Genomic DNA, 12,808 nt, shown 5'->3' with positions numbered 1-12,808 from the left:
GTGTCGCTGTGACAGAAGTCATGTCTAAAAGGACACGCAGTGTTAGTGGAGGCAGAACGGGAAGCCTCCAAGACTGAGTCACTGCTGACCCTGCGCCTGCCTGAGCAGGAGCCCGGGCTTTCCCAGAAGCCGCCACTAGGTGGCAACATGCCAAGAGTCCGCTGCCTGCCTCTGCCCCGTCCGCCGAGTTTCATCAAACAGCTCTATCAGAATCACACTCTTGTTTTCTTCAGTAAAACTTCTTGCAGTGCGGCGCGCCAGCCCCTTTGGGCGTAAGGATCGGCTGTGTTGCTTACACAAGGAGGAGCTCACTGCTGTCTGGTGATTCGACGGATCCAAGAGGGACAAAGAAGTGTCACCTCAGTACCTGCCAGTGACTTTGGATGGTGTAATAAAGGCAGCCAGTGCTTACTTCTCAGGCTAAAGACGAAAGTGCTTAACAGGTTGAAAACAGGGTTGGCAGGTGCACGTCTGTGCAGCTCATGTCCAGGTTCCTGATTGGTCAGCAGTACCCGTGAGCTCCCTTTGGTGGGTGTTGGTGACCTTGTGCCCTTGGGGGAATGTATGGTGGTTGAGTGGGGTCCGGTGGGTCTGGGGGCTCCCGTGTAAGTGGTCATTTCCTTTTTCCCCAACCTGGAACTCCTTCCCATAGCGCCCCTGACCCCCACCCGTCTCCACCCCCAAGCAAGGTAACATCTTCTGGAGAAACAAACCACCTCTGGGTCTAACAGGGAGGACTTCGTGGGGCCAGCTGTGCCCTGTCCTCACCACAGAGAATTGCTTTGGAAACAGGCCAGGCCAGGGTGCCTTGGGCTAAGGGAGGCAGACAAGGGGACAGCTCCTGCCTGTACAGGGGTTCCATCTCCAGCTTTTCCACCCACCCCGGCTCTGCACCCAACCATCAAATGTGGAATAGACACTGGGGCCAGAAGCAGATTTGGGGGCTGCAAGGTCTCCAAGCCAGGACAACAGAGGGGGCATGCCAGGCTGTGGGGTCTCTCACAAGAACCCCAGGGATTCTTGCCCTCAGTCCTGCCAGGCAACAGGAAACAGCATGGGGGAATGGAGAGGAAGTGGTTTAAGACACAAGGGCAGGAGGACAGGGGACAATGTATTCTCCCATCCAAGTACTAACCAGGCCCGACCCTGATTAGCTTCCGAGATCAGACGAGATCGGGCACGTTCAGGATGGTATGACCGTAGACGACAATGTATTCTCAATCCCAAGGGGACCACAGTCCAGTCCCATTACCTCGAGCCACCATCACTACCTTTCCTCCTCCCCTCTCTCCCTGCAACCTAGGGTCTCACCTCTCCCCGAGCCTGGGGAGTGTCAAGCCCTTGGCCCAGCAAACAACAGCGAAGGAGAAGATATCTCCCCAGCAGGGGCTAGCTCTGCCTCCTTCTTCGCCCTTCCCTCCAAGCCAGCCAACCATGTGCTGCTGAGTGCCCAGCTGACAAAGGAGCAAGCTGCCAGAGGTCTCCACCTCACCCCTGGCACGTCACTCAGCAGAGACCCCTTATCTGGAGCATGCTTTATCCAGTGGACTTTCCACCACTTCCCAACTCCCCTCAGCCCTCAGCAGGTCCCCAGAACCTGGTGGTGCAGTGGCGTGGGTCCTGCCACACATGTGACTCTGCACTCACACCCAGCAGGGAGTAGACTCCACATACACCCCAGCCAGGACGGGCTGCAGAGGAGGGTAGCCTGGGAGGCAGGTGCCACGCCTGAGCAGGGGAATTCTTGCGGCCATCCCTTGGAGTCAACTCTGTGCTCCCTCTACCCTAGCCCCCACCACACAGCATCTCCCTCTAAAACGTCCCCATTGGGGCCCCACACGGTGGCCTAGTGGCTAAAGTCCTCACCTTGCATGGGCCAGGATAACAAATGGGTCCGGTTCATATCCCGGCTGCTCTACTTCCCATCCAGCTCCCTGCTTGTGGCCTGGGAAAGCAGTCGAGGATGGCTCAAAGCCTTGGGACCCTGCACCCACATAGGAGACCTGGAGAAAGTTCCTGGCTGCTGGCTTCTAGCTTTGGATCAGCTTGGCTCTGGCTGTTGTCAGGCACATGAGGAGTAAACCAGTAGAAGGAAGCTGTTTCCCTCTGTACCTCCTCTTTGTGTAGACCTGCCTTTCCAATAAATAAATCTTCATATTAAAAAAAAAAAAAAAACAACAACAAAACCATCCTGAGCCCGGCAAGGTGGCCTAGCAGCTAAAGTCCTTGCCTTGGATGCACCGGGATCCCATATGGGCGCCGGTTCTAATCCCAGCTGCTCCACTTCCCATCCAGCTCCCTGCTTGTGGCCTGGGAAAGCAGTCGAGGATGGCCCAATGCTTTGGGATCCTGCACCCTTGTGGAAAACCCGGAGGAGGTTCCTGGTTCCTGGCTCCAGGTTGGCGTAGCACCGGCCATTGCAGTCACTTGTGGAGTGAATCATCGGACGGAAGATCTTCCTCTCTGTCTCTCCTCCTTTCTGTACATCTGACTTTGTAATAAAAAAAAATAAATAAATCTTTAAAAAAATGAAATAGAAAAAAAAACCTTCCCATGGGTGGTCAACTCCACCATGTCCAGGCGTCCTCCCAGCCTGGCCTTTGGCCACTAGAGTCCGGGGCCCCAGCGAGATGGGTCACAGTGGGTCACAAATGCTTGCCCCCAGCCCTGATTCCAAAACTGGGCCATTAGTAGACCACTGGCCTTGTCTGGAACCTCAAGCACTTCAAATACAAAAAGAAAAAAAGCAAACAAACAAGCAAAAAGAAGAAGAAGAAGAAGAAAACAAAACTAAAGCAAGAGTGGGGCAAGCATTGTGGCACAGTTGGCGAAACTGCAGCTTGATACACCCGTATTGAATGAACTGCAGGTTTGAATTCCACCTGCTCCATTTCCAATCCACTTCCCTGGAGAAGTAGCAGACAATGGTCCAAGTGATTAAAACCCACATGGGAGGCCTGGTTGGAATTCCTGGCTTCTTGCTTCAGCCTAATCCAGCTCCTGTCACTGCATCCACTTGGGGAGTGAACCAGCACGTGGAAGAACTCTCAAGAAGTAAATCCATCTTTTAAAACAAAGTGAACTGGGCCCGGCGGCGTGGCCTAGCGGCTAAAGTCCTCGCCTTGAAAGCCCTGGGATCCCATATGGGCGCCGGTTCTAATCCCGGCAGCTCCACTTCCCATCCAGCTCCCTGCTTGTGGCCTGGGAAAGCAGTCGAGGACGGCCCAATGCATTGGGACACTGCACCCACGTGGGAGACCCGGAAGAGGTTCCAGGTTCCCAGCTTCGGATCAGCGCGCATCGGCCCGTTGCGGCTCACGTGGGGAGTGAATCATCGGACAGAAGATCTTCCTCTCTGTCTCTCCTCCTCTGTGTGTATCTGACTGTAATAAAATGAATAAATCTTTTTAAAAAAAGTGAACTGAAGATAAGAAAGCCTTGAGGCAAGTCTGCCGAGCACCTATGGGTCCCCACAGCTGTGGCACCATGACTGATGTCCCCGACGAACGCGGGGCCTGAGCACATCTGTCCATAAGCGCATGCTCTGCCACCCACCCATCGCACCTGTCACCAAGAAGAGGCAGTGGCAGGCAGCCTGCCTGTGTCTGCAACACCTGGAGCAGGTTGTTATCGCGTCACCCTGAAGCTTCAGCTGTTCAGCTTGGACCCTGAGTCCAGAGCACTGCTGAGCAAACTTGCCTCTGCCGCCCCTGCCTGTGCCTGGTCCTCACACACCCAGGCCCCTCCGGTGCTGCTTCCAGGAGCCCAGCCTCCAGGGCCCAGCCCTACGGCAGCCAGGGCTGGGGAGAGCAGCGACCTCTACTGTATCTCGTCCCTCCCCAACCCCGTGGGCTCCATCTGCTTGATGGAAGCTGCACTGGACACCTTTGTGGCCAATCCAAGTGAAATACAACTCAAGCCACAAATGCATTACAGGCATTGCTTTTTTTTTTTTTTTTTTAAGAATTGCTTGTTTATTATTTAAAAGGTAGAGCATTAGAGAAAGAAGAAGCAGGGAGAATGATCTTTCATCTGCTGGTTCACTCCTAAAATGGTTCTAACAGCCAGCCTTAAGCCCCGGCTAAAGCCAAGTGCCTGGAACACCATTCTAGCATCCCCCAGGAGTGGCAGGAGGCCCACAGCACTTGGGCCATCTCCCACTGCCTTGGCAGGCGCTTTGGTAGGGAAGTTATACAAGCTGGGTCTCAAGCTGGCAGCCTAATACGGCATGCTGCAGTAGCTTAATCCACTGCACCACAATGCTGGCCTATTTCAAATCTTCTAGGAGCCCTGTTTTCACACACAATATTGAATAGAAAGAATTATAAATTTTTCATGAAATGCGACATAACAAAATGCTACCATTTTGACATGCAATAAGTATAAAATCCTGTTGATAGAATATCTGGCATGCTTTTTTACAGCCTCTGTCTTGGAAACCTGCCATGGATTTGATATCAGCAACACATCTCAGTTTGGATCAGTTGTATGTCAAGCACACTGTAGCTTACAGCGGCTAGTGGCTACCTCATGAAACAGAGCAGATCTGGACTGCGTGAAAGTCCAGAGGCAATTGCAGTTATAATTACACTAGTATTGACCTTGACTATTAACACTTGTTCTATGCCTTATTTTAAAGGTTTGTTTATTTTTATTGGAAAGTCAGATTTACAGAGAGAAGGAGATACAGAAAGAAAGATCTTCGATCTGCTGCTTCACTCCCCAAGTGGCTGCAATAGCTGGAGCTGAGCCCATCCGAAGCCAGGAGCTTCTGCCAGGTCACCCACACAGGTGCAGGGTCCCAAGGCTTTGGGACATCCCTCACTGCTTTCCCAGTCCATAAGCAGGGAGCTGGAAGGGAAGTGGAGCAGCTGGGATACGAACTGACGCCCATATGGGATCCCAGTTTATGCAAGGTGAAGACTTTAGGCACTAGGCTACTGCATTGGGCCTTGCACTTGTTTTATTCTCATCTAGCCTTTGCTGAGTATGCTTTGACCTTTACAGAGCTAAAAGCATTGCTTGCAAACTCTCTGTCCTCCTCCTCCTCCTCCTGCTTGTTTCGGGAGTCTTTCAACATCAAGTCATTGAAGGCCACTGATGGCCATTGCCCCTCAGGATCCTATTGCAGACTGGCCCATCATCAGCAGTGTCCTAGGCTCCTCATCCAAGGTTCAAATGGTGGACAGTCGCTCTTGTCATGACCTTCCCAGGCAGTGCTAGGAGGAGCCTTTCTTTTTTTCTTACTTAAGCTCTTAAGATCTTGAACCAAATCTCTTGAGCATTCTAGCCATTTTTATATATATGTATATATACATATATACATATATATATATATATATTTGTTTTTTATTTTACTTCTTTTTATTATTATCATTTTATGATACAGTTCCATCATACAGCCCTGGGATTTCCATTATCCTCTCCCCAACTCCCTCCTGCCTCACTGAGTTCCCCTATATCATTACTGTAGTTCTTCATACACGGTCATATGTCCATCATTGTGGGCATGGACAACGGCAGAGAGTCCAGCATCCTATTGTCAAGATACAGTAAACAGTTTCATTGGGAGTCCATTTTTGTCTGGAAGTAGAGATGCATACTGCATTGTATCCTCACATCTGGATATGATAGTCTCCATTACACAGTTACTACAGTTATATATTCCCTTAAATTAAAAGCCACAAAACAAAATGAACAGCAGGAAGAAAAAAAGAAATTAACAATACCATGAAGCTAAATAACATGCTACTGAATGACTTATGTGTCACTGAAGAAATGAAAAAGAAAATCAAGAACCTTCTAGAAAAAAATGATGCTACTGTATGATCTATGAGTCAGTGAAGAATTTGATCAGAAGAGGTGTTTTGAAGAGATAAAATTAACAACAAAAAAAAATCAAAATCCATGAGATAGTTTCCGCTGATCTTTGTTGGTGAAATGTGTCTCCTGTAGGCAACAAATAGATGGGTTTTGTTTTTTAATCCAGTCTACTAATCTATGATGTTTGATTGATGAATTTAAGCTATTTACATTCAGGGTTAATACAAATAGGTGATTATTTGGTTCTGTCATTTTTGCATCCAATTGTTCATTGATTTAGTCTTCTGTTGTTATTTTACTGGGATGTTCTTCTCATTTGTCTTTGGTTTTGGTGGGTACTATTCCTTTCTCTGTCAAGAGAACATCTTGAAGTATCATTTGTAGGGCAGGTTTGGAAGAGACGTACTCTTTTAACTTGTCTTTACTGTGGAAGAATTTTATTTCATTTTCAAAGACAAAGGAAAGTTTTGCTGGATACATTTTCCTAGGCTGACAATTTTTTTCTTTCAGAATCTAGAATATGTCGCTCCATTCTCTTCTGACCTGTAGAGTTTCCTGTGAGAGATCTCCTGTGAGTTCAATTGGCATTCCTTTATATTTCAGTTGATTTTTTTCATGTGCGCTTTAAAGATCTTTTTCTTATGTTTGATTGAAGAGAGCTTGAAGATCATGTGTCGTGGTAAGACCGGTTTTGTTCAAGCCTGTTGGGAGTTCTGTGCCCCTCCTGCTGTTGTTTCCCAATTCTTCCTCTAGATTAGGGAAATTTTCCCTTATTGTTTCATTAAATACATTTGTAAACCCAGCCGCTCTTTCTGCACCTTCTGGAACTCCCATAACTCTCATATTTGGCCTTTTAATAGTGTCTTTCAGTTCTTCAATACTTCTTTTGGCCTGCTCCAGCTCTGCTTCCAGCGATGTTTCTCTCTCACTCTCACATCTCATCAGTTAACCTGTCAAGCTAGTCATTGTAAGTTATTATAAACAAGTCTTGGCAAACCCGCCACCTAAACAACTTAAAGCCCACCGCCTTTGCCCCATTCCCGTTCATCATGGCCACCATCACTACTTGTCTAAGTTTTGAGCTAAGGTGGGCATCACGACCTGGTAACCACGTCACCCCTTGGAACACCCATGTCCTATATCGCAGTAGCTGATTTAAGTTGTAGCTCCCTGCTAGCGCACCCCCTGGGGGGCTGCAGACAATGGCTCAAGCCACTGTGTCCCTGCAAGTCACAGGGGAGCCCTGAATGGAATCCCTGGTTCCTGCTTTCAGCCTAGACCAGCCCTGGCTGTTGAGGGCATTTGGGGAGTAGGTCAACAGAAGAGGTCTTTCCATTTCTCTCTCTCCTCTCTCTCTCTCTCCTTTAAAATAAAATGAAAATAGAGAAATATTTGTAAAAACATAAACATTTGATGGAGTGCCCAGGCTTGAGTTTGGTAAGCTCTAACTAATTACATTTGCAATAGGGTGGCTAATGAGACCCAACACACAATTTGTCCAGGAGGGAAGTATTTAAGAGAGTGGGCCACCTACTAACTAACATCGCTAAAAATGTGCTTTGGGAAACTCTTCCAGGAAATGCATCTTGCAGGACGTCAATTGTAGAAGTCAGGACACCACTGGGTACCCCGCAGTCTGAGATACCTAGGTTCGAACTTCCTGCACCCTTGGCAGGCAGGGGACAACAGCTCCAGTACCTGACCCCCACCACCCACCAGGGAGACCAGGGCTGAGTTTCCCATTCCTGGGATTTGGGGAAATGAGACAAATGGCAGGTCTCTGTCTCTCAAATTTAAATTAGTTAATCAATGAACTAGTTAAAAGTACTGCTTGTATGGAACATCATCATTTATAAGGCAATTTTAGGTGCTTTGATTTGATTTTTTTTTCAAAGCCGTGCGTAGTAGGTCTTCATCACTGGCTACATGGTCATTCATGGATACCGACATTGAGTGAGTCTAAGGATCTTGTTCAAGTTCACACCCTTTGTGGGGGCTAGATTTAGACTCTCCGGCTCCTCAGTTCTTATTCTCTTACCTACCCTGTGCCGCCTCCTCGAAAAGTGCTTATCACCAAAGTATTAATATTTTATTTTATTTTTACTTGAAAGGCAGCATTAACAGAGAGGAGAGAGAGGAACTTATTCCATCCACTGGTTCACCCCCCACCCCTGTGGCCACAGTGGCCAGAGCTGGGCTGCTCCAAAGCCAGGAGCCAGGAGCTTCTTTCAGGTCTCAGGGACTTGAGGATTTGGGCTGTCTTCTGTTGCCTTCCCAGGCACATTGGCAGGGAGCTGGGTCAGAAGTGGAGCCACTGAGACTCAAACCAGTGCCCATATGTGGGATGCTGGCACCACAGACGATGCTTAAGCAGTTGTGCCACAGTGCCAGCCCCCAAAGCATTGTATTAAGGGAGCTTGATGCATATCTGTCTCCCTGGGGGTCACAGACGTGTAGACCTCACCACAGAAACTGAGGAAAACGCATGTGTAGGGGACAAGCTCGCCTGATTTACATCCATCCCATCTGACTTGCATCTCACGCCACGCAGCATGAAATCTTAAAGTTGACAAATAGGACATTTAGCACCACAACAGATCCTTGGCATTGAGTTGTTGTTGGTTTTTTTTTTTTTCAACAATTGTTGCAAATGTGATTGATTCGCTATTATAAAAGGGTATTACTGTGTGAATACGACTCCTGAAATTAGCTTCAGTTTAGCGAGGGGCCCTGCCAGCTTGACCCCTTAATATCCTTATAATGATGCCATTTACATTCAATGCTTACTCGAGTCACTCACTGCTAGATTTGTTTGGGAGGAGTCCACTCTGGGCAGATGTATTATGTATCTTAACATACAGAGTTGGCGAACGGGGCACACGCAGGCCTTTCCGAAAGGGAAAAAAAATGTTTAATCAAGTATTTGGAAAAATGCGTTCATTTCCAACTTCCTACAGTGAGACTGCATTACTGCTAATTACAATGTATTCCAGAAATGCCATACTTCATGCCGGCTCCACAAGGCATTCTGTGGCGTGGAGGACGTGAGGGATGGGAACACTTCTATCCTGCGCAAGTTCAGCTTGTAATTGAACTGGCAGATTGGTGCGGGGTGCGGATTGGCGAGGTGGGATCTGTGCATGGGAATCGGAGCCAGGCTGGACCACATTCAAATCCCAGCACCTTGAACCCTGTTGGGACTTAAAAAGCAAACAAACAAACAAACAAGGGAGCGCTTCCTGTGTTTGTGCCAGTTTCATGTCCACATGCTTTCCTGAAGCAGCCCTAACAGCAGTAGACAAACCCAGTCTGTCCCTGTCATCATTACGCCGCCCTCCACGCTGTACCATCATTGACCACAGGCGTCTGTCGTCACTTCTTTGTTGGCAGAATTGTGTCTGTTGCTGACCCTGGACACGGCAGCAGCTTCCACGATGACACATGTGGTGAGGAGGGGGTCAGGCCAGCAGTGTGGACTGCCAAGAAAAGCCCTGGAGAAGCATGTGATCTGTATCTGCTGTGGGCAAATTAGCACATCATAGTAGATGCTCACTAAACGCTTGCCGCAAGAATTCATGGATGCTACTTGGCTGTCTGAGAGCCGACAGGGACAGAACCAATAAGGGCTGCTTCTGAAGGCTCCTTCGTGTTTGCTGCACGGTGGTGTTCAGCTAGAAGGTGTGGCCAGATGGGAGCTGCAAACTCCCTTTGAAAATGGCTGTTGGGGTGATCCTTGCTGGCCAGCCAAGCATGAGACTGAGAGAGGCCCTGGCTGGGGCCAGCCCGCCCACTTCTCGCCCTGCCCCACACCACTCTCTCTCTCCTGCTGAGTTTCCTGCCTGCCCTCACTTTGTCAATGGTGGCATTACACTGGGCACCTTGGATGTGACACATCATAGACAAGAAAACCAGAGTAACGAGAAAGCCTCAGGGGCGGGGGGTGCTGGGCACTGGGGTTAGACTGGTCTGGGAATCTGTGCCTTAGGAAAGGATCCCAGTCGCTGGGCAGAAAGGTGCAGGCACAGAAGCAAAGCTGCAGAGACACCAGCTCTGTGGGGTCGGGATGTGGCTGTGTGGGGTGGGTGAGCAGGGCTTTCTTACCCCTCACCTCTTGGGTTCTTGTTCCAAACAGGTGTGGGCAACAGGTCTCAACATCTCCTACAGCGACCAGCTGGCCCTGACACAGCTCACCTTGTACCTGACCAATGGCCGCCTGAATTGTGAGCTGAGCACCCTTGAGGTGCCCCGCTTAGCACCCAAGAAGGAGAAGAGGAGGTTCCTTCGCAACCTGCCAGCGCTGGTAAATGGCAGCCTCGGTAGCCTCGGGGGTTCCCAGGGTTCACCTGCAGTCATCTGCACAGCCGCTCTGTGTGTGTGTGTGTGTGTGTGTGCGCGCGCGCATGCGCGTGCATTTGTGTGTGTGCGTGCGCGTGTGCACGCCCCAGGCCCACCTCCTCCCAGAACTGTGGGAGCTGAGTTCCAGGAATATGCATGAGTGGATAGAGGATGAGAGACAGCAGTTCTGGGAGTGAAAGCCATATGGAGCAAGCGTGGAAGAGCCTGGGATTTTAAAGTTCCCCAGCAGTGGACCCTTCTCTGCCTTGCTTTTGGCTTTTATAACCTCTCACTAGTATTTGCTATTTTATTTATTTATTTATTTATTTATTTATTTATTTATTTATTTATTTATTTTTACTGAAAAGGTGCAGGGGGAGAGAGAGAAAGAGAGAACCTACTGTTGGTTCACTCCTCCGAATGCACACAGTGGCCAGGCAGGGCTAGGCCAGGCTGAAGCTAGAAGCTCAGAACTCAATGGAAGTCTCCTTCCAAGGACTAGTGGCTTGATCTGTAATAACTATGCATGAACACATCCTGCACTCTCAGTGAAAAGCAAATCTGAGCACGCTCCCACTTCCTTAGGATTGTAGATTGATTCCTGTCATCTTAAGGAAAATCCCGACTTCCCAGCTTGGTTCCTCTGGCCACAGCCACAGCTTCAGTTCTCATAAATCCCTCAACTGTGGTAGTCAGGGCTGGAGCCGTGCACCTGGCAAAAGGTGGCTTCCTTTGGGAAGAGCAGGCACTTGGTTGAACAGGTTACGTCCACCAGTCATGGGGAGCCAGGACCCAGGTTAGGAGGTACAGGTGGCCACAGCATGGCAGGCCATTGAGCTTCGGACCACTGCCCTGACCACTGCCAGGGATCTCTTTTGCCTTGCTTCTGCCCCCCAACAGTGGGCAGAAGACCCTCTTTGCAAATGAAGCTCTCCTTGAAATGCCTCTAGACCAAGGAAGAACACGTGTGGCTAACAGGCCCCCACCCGCGTTTCCCAGAGCAGCCAGTTCCTCCAGCCTTTCTGCTCCAGGAGCCACGGACTTCGCTCACACCATCTCCCAGCACTCTTCTTGTTAGAAGAGAAGTCCAGGTGGACTGTGGAGCAGGCCAGGCTCTCCCAGGTCTGGTGCTACCTGTCCTCCCTCGTCACCAAAGCAGCTGAAGTTCAATGCCAAGGGTAGAGACAGCTTTCCAAGCCAAAGTCTTCCTAGTGAGGCAAGCTTCACCACCGACGCAGAGAGGAAGTCAAAGGCTGAGATGGTATTCAGCATGCGATGAGCAAAGATAATCTGCTGCAATTTTTTAAAGAATTTTTTTAGTTGGAATGTCAGATATAGAGAGGAGGAGACACACAGAAAGATTTTTCCATCCACTGATTTACTCCCCCAAGCGGCTGCAATGGCCGGAGCTGAACTAATCTGAAGCCAGGAACCAGGAACCTCTTCCTGGTCTCCCACGCAGGTATAGGATCCCAAGACTTTGGGCCGTCCTCGACTGCTTTCCTAGGCCAAAAGCAGGAGGCTGGATGGGAAGCAGGGCCGCCTGGATTAGAACTGGCACCCTTTAGGGATCCTGGCATGTGCAAGGTGGGGACTTTAGCCTCTAGGCTACCACATTGGGACCAGCAATTTTTTAATGATTTAAAATTTTTAAAAGATTTTGCTAGTAAGTTACAGATCTAGGAGAGATAGAAAGAGAGAGATCTTCCATTCATTGGTTCACCCCCAAATAGCTGCAACGGACCAGAGCTAGACTGATCCAAAGCTGGGAGTCAGGAGCTTCTTCCAAGTCTCCCCTGTGGGGTCAGGGGGCCAAGGACTTGGGCCATCCTCCACTAACTTCCCAGGTCATAAGCAGGGAACTGTATCAGAAGTGGGGCAGCCAGGATACGAACCAATGCTCATTTAAGATGCCAGCACTGGGCCCGGTGGCGTGGCCTAGTGGCTAAAGTCCTTGCCTTGAAAGCCCCGGAATCCCATATGGGCGTCGGTTCTAATCCCGGCAGCTCCACTTCCCATCCAGCTCCCTGCTTGTGGCCTGGGAAAGCAGTCGAGGACGGCCCAATGCATTGGGACCCTGCACCCGCGTGGGAGACCGGGAAGAGGTTCCAGGTTCCCGGCTTCGGATCGGCGCGCATCGGCCCATTGCAGCTCACTTGTGGAGTGAATCATCGGACGGAAGATCTTCCTCTCTGTCTCTCCTCCTCTGTGTATATCTGGCTGTAATAAAATGAATAAATCTTTAAAAAAAAAAAAAAAAGATGCCAGCACTACAGGCAGAAGCTTAGCTTGCTGGCTTGCTATGTTACTGCTCCAGCCGCAGTCCACTGCATTGAAGAATGTTGCTGAGGAAGGCTGGACGCTGGGCTGCACGTTGCATTAGCACCATGCTTCTGCCTGTAGGTTTCATTCCTAGCTACAGGCAACACCTAGGCATTTTCCTATAATCAAAGGTTTTAAACTTCTTTAGGAATCACTTCCTGATCTGCAATAACTCAAATGACTCTACAATCACTGAGGGGAAGCGAGGCATTTTCTGATGCAGAGCTAAACACAAAGTGCTTTTGGTTCCAGAAAGATAGATGGAGGCTTTCAACCTGGTGCCACGGCGAGCCGTGTGCAGGCACGCTCTCCAGCACGCTCGCACCCA

The 12,808-nt window shown here is 49.5% G+C and overlaps 1 protein-coding gene across 7 annotated transcripts in view; it reads left to right on the top strand.

Moving 5' to 3' along the window:
- Window positions 1-12,808, top strand: part of IQCH (IQ motif containing H) — a 187,602-nt gene that overhangs the window by 152,209 nt on the left and 22,585 nt on the right. For all 7 annotated transcript variants that reach the window (XM_058665635.1, XM_058665632.1, XM_058665630.1 and 4 more), the window contains one exon: window positions 9,956-10,123. In XM_058665635.1, coding sequence (XP_058521618.1) covers window positions 9,956-10,123 — 168 coding nt within the window. The remainder of the gene's footprint in view (window positions 1-9,955; window positions 10,124-12,808) is intronic.

This window comes from Ochotona princeps, chromosome 6 (assembly GCF_030435755.1).
Source record: "Ochotona princeps isolate mOchPri1 chromosome 6, mOchPri1.hap1, whole genome shotgun sequence".
NCBI lineage: Eukaryota > Metazoa > Chordata > Mammalia > Lagomorpha > Ochotonidae > Ochotona > Ochotona princeps.
Note: the sequence above shows the minus strand (reverse complement) of the source record. Positions and strands in the feature narration are given on the sequence as shown.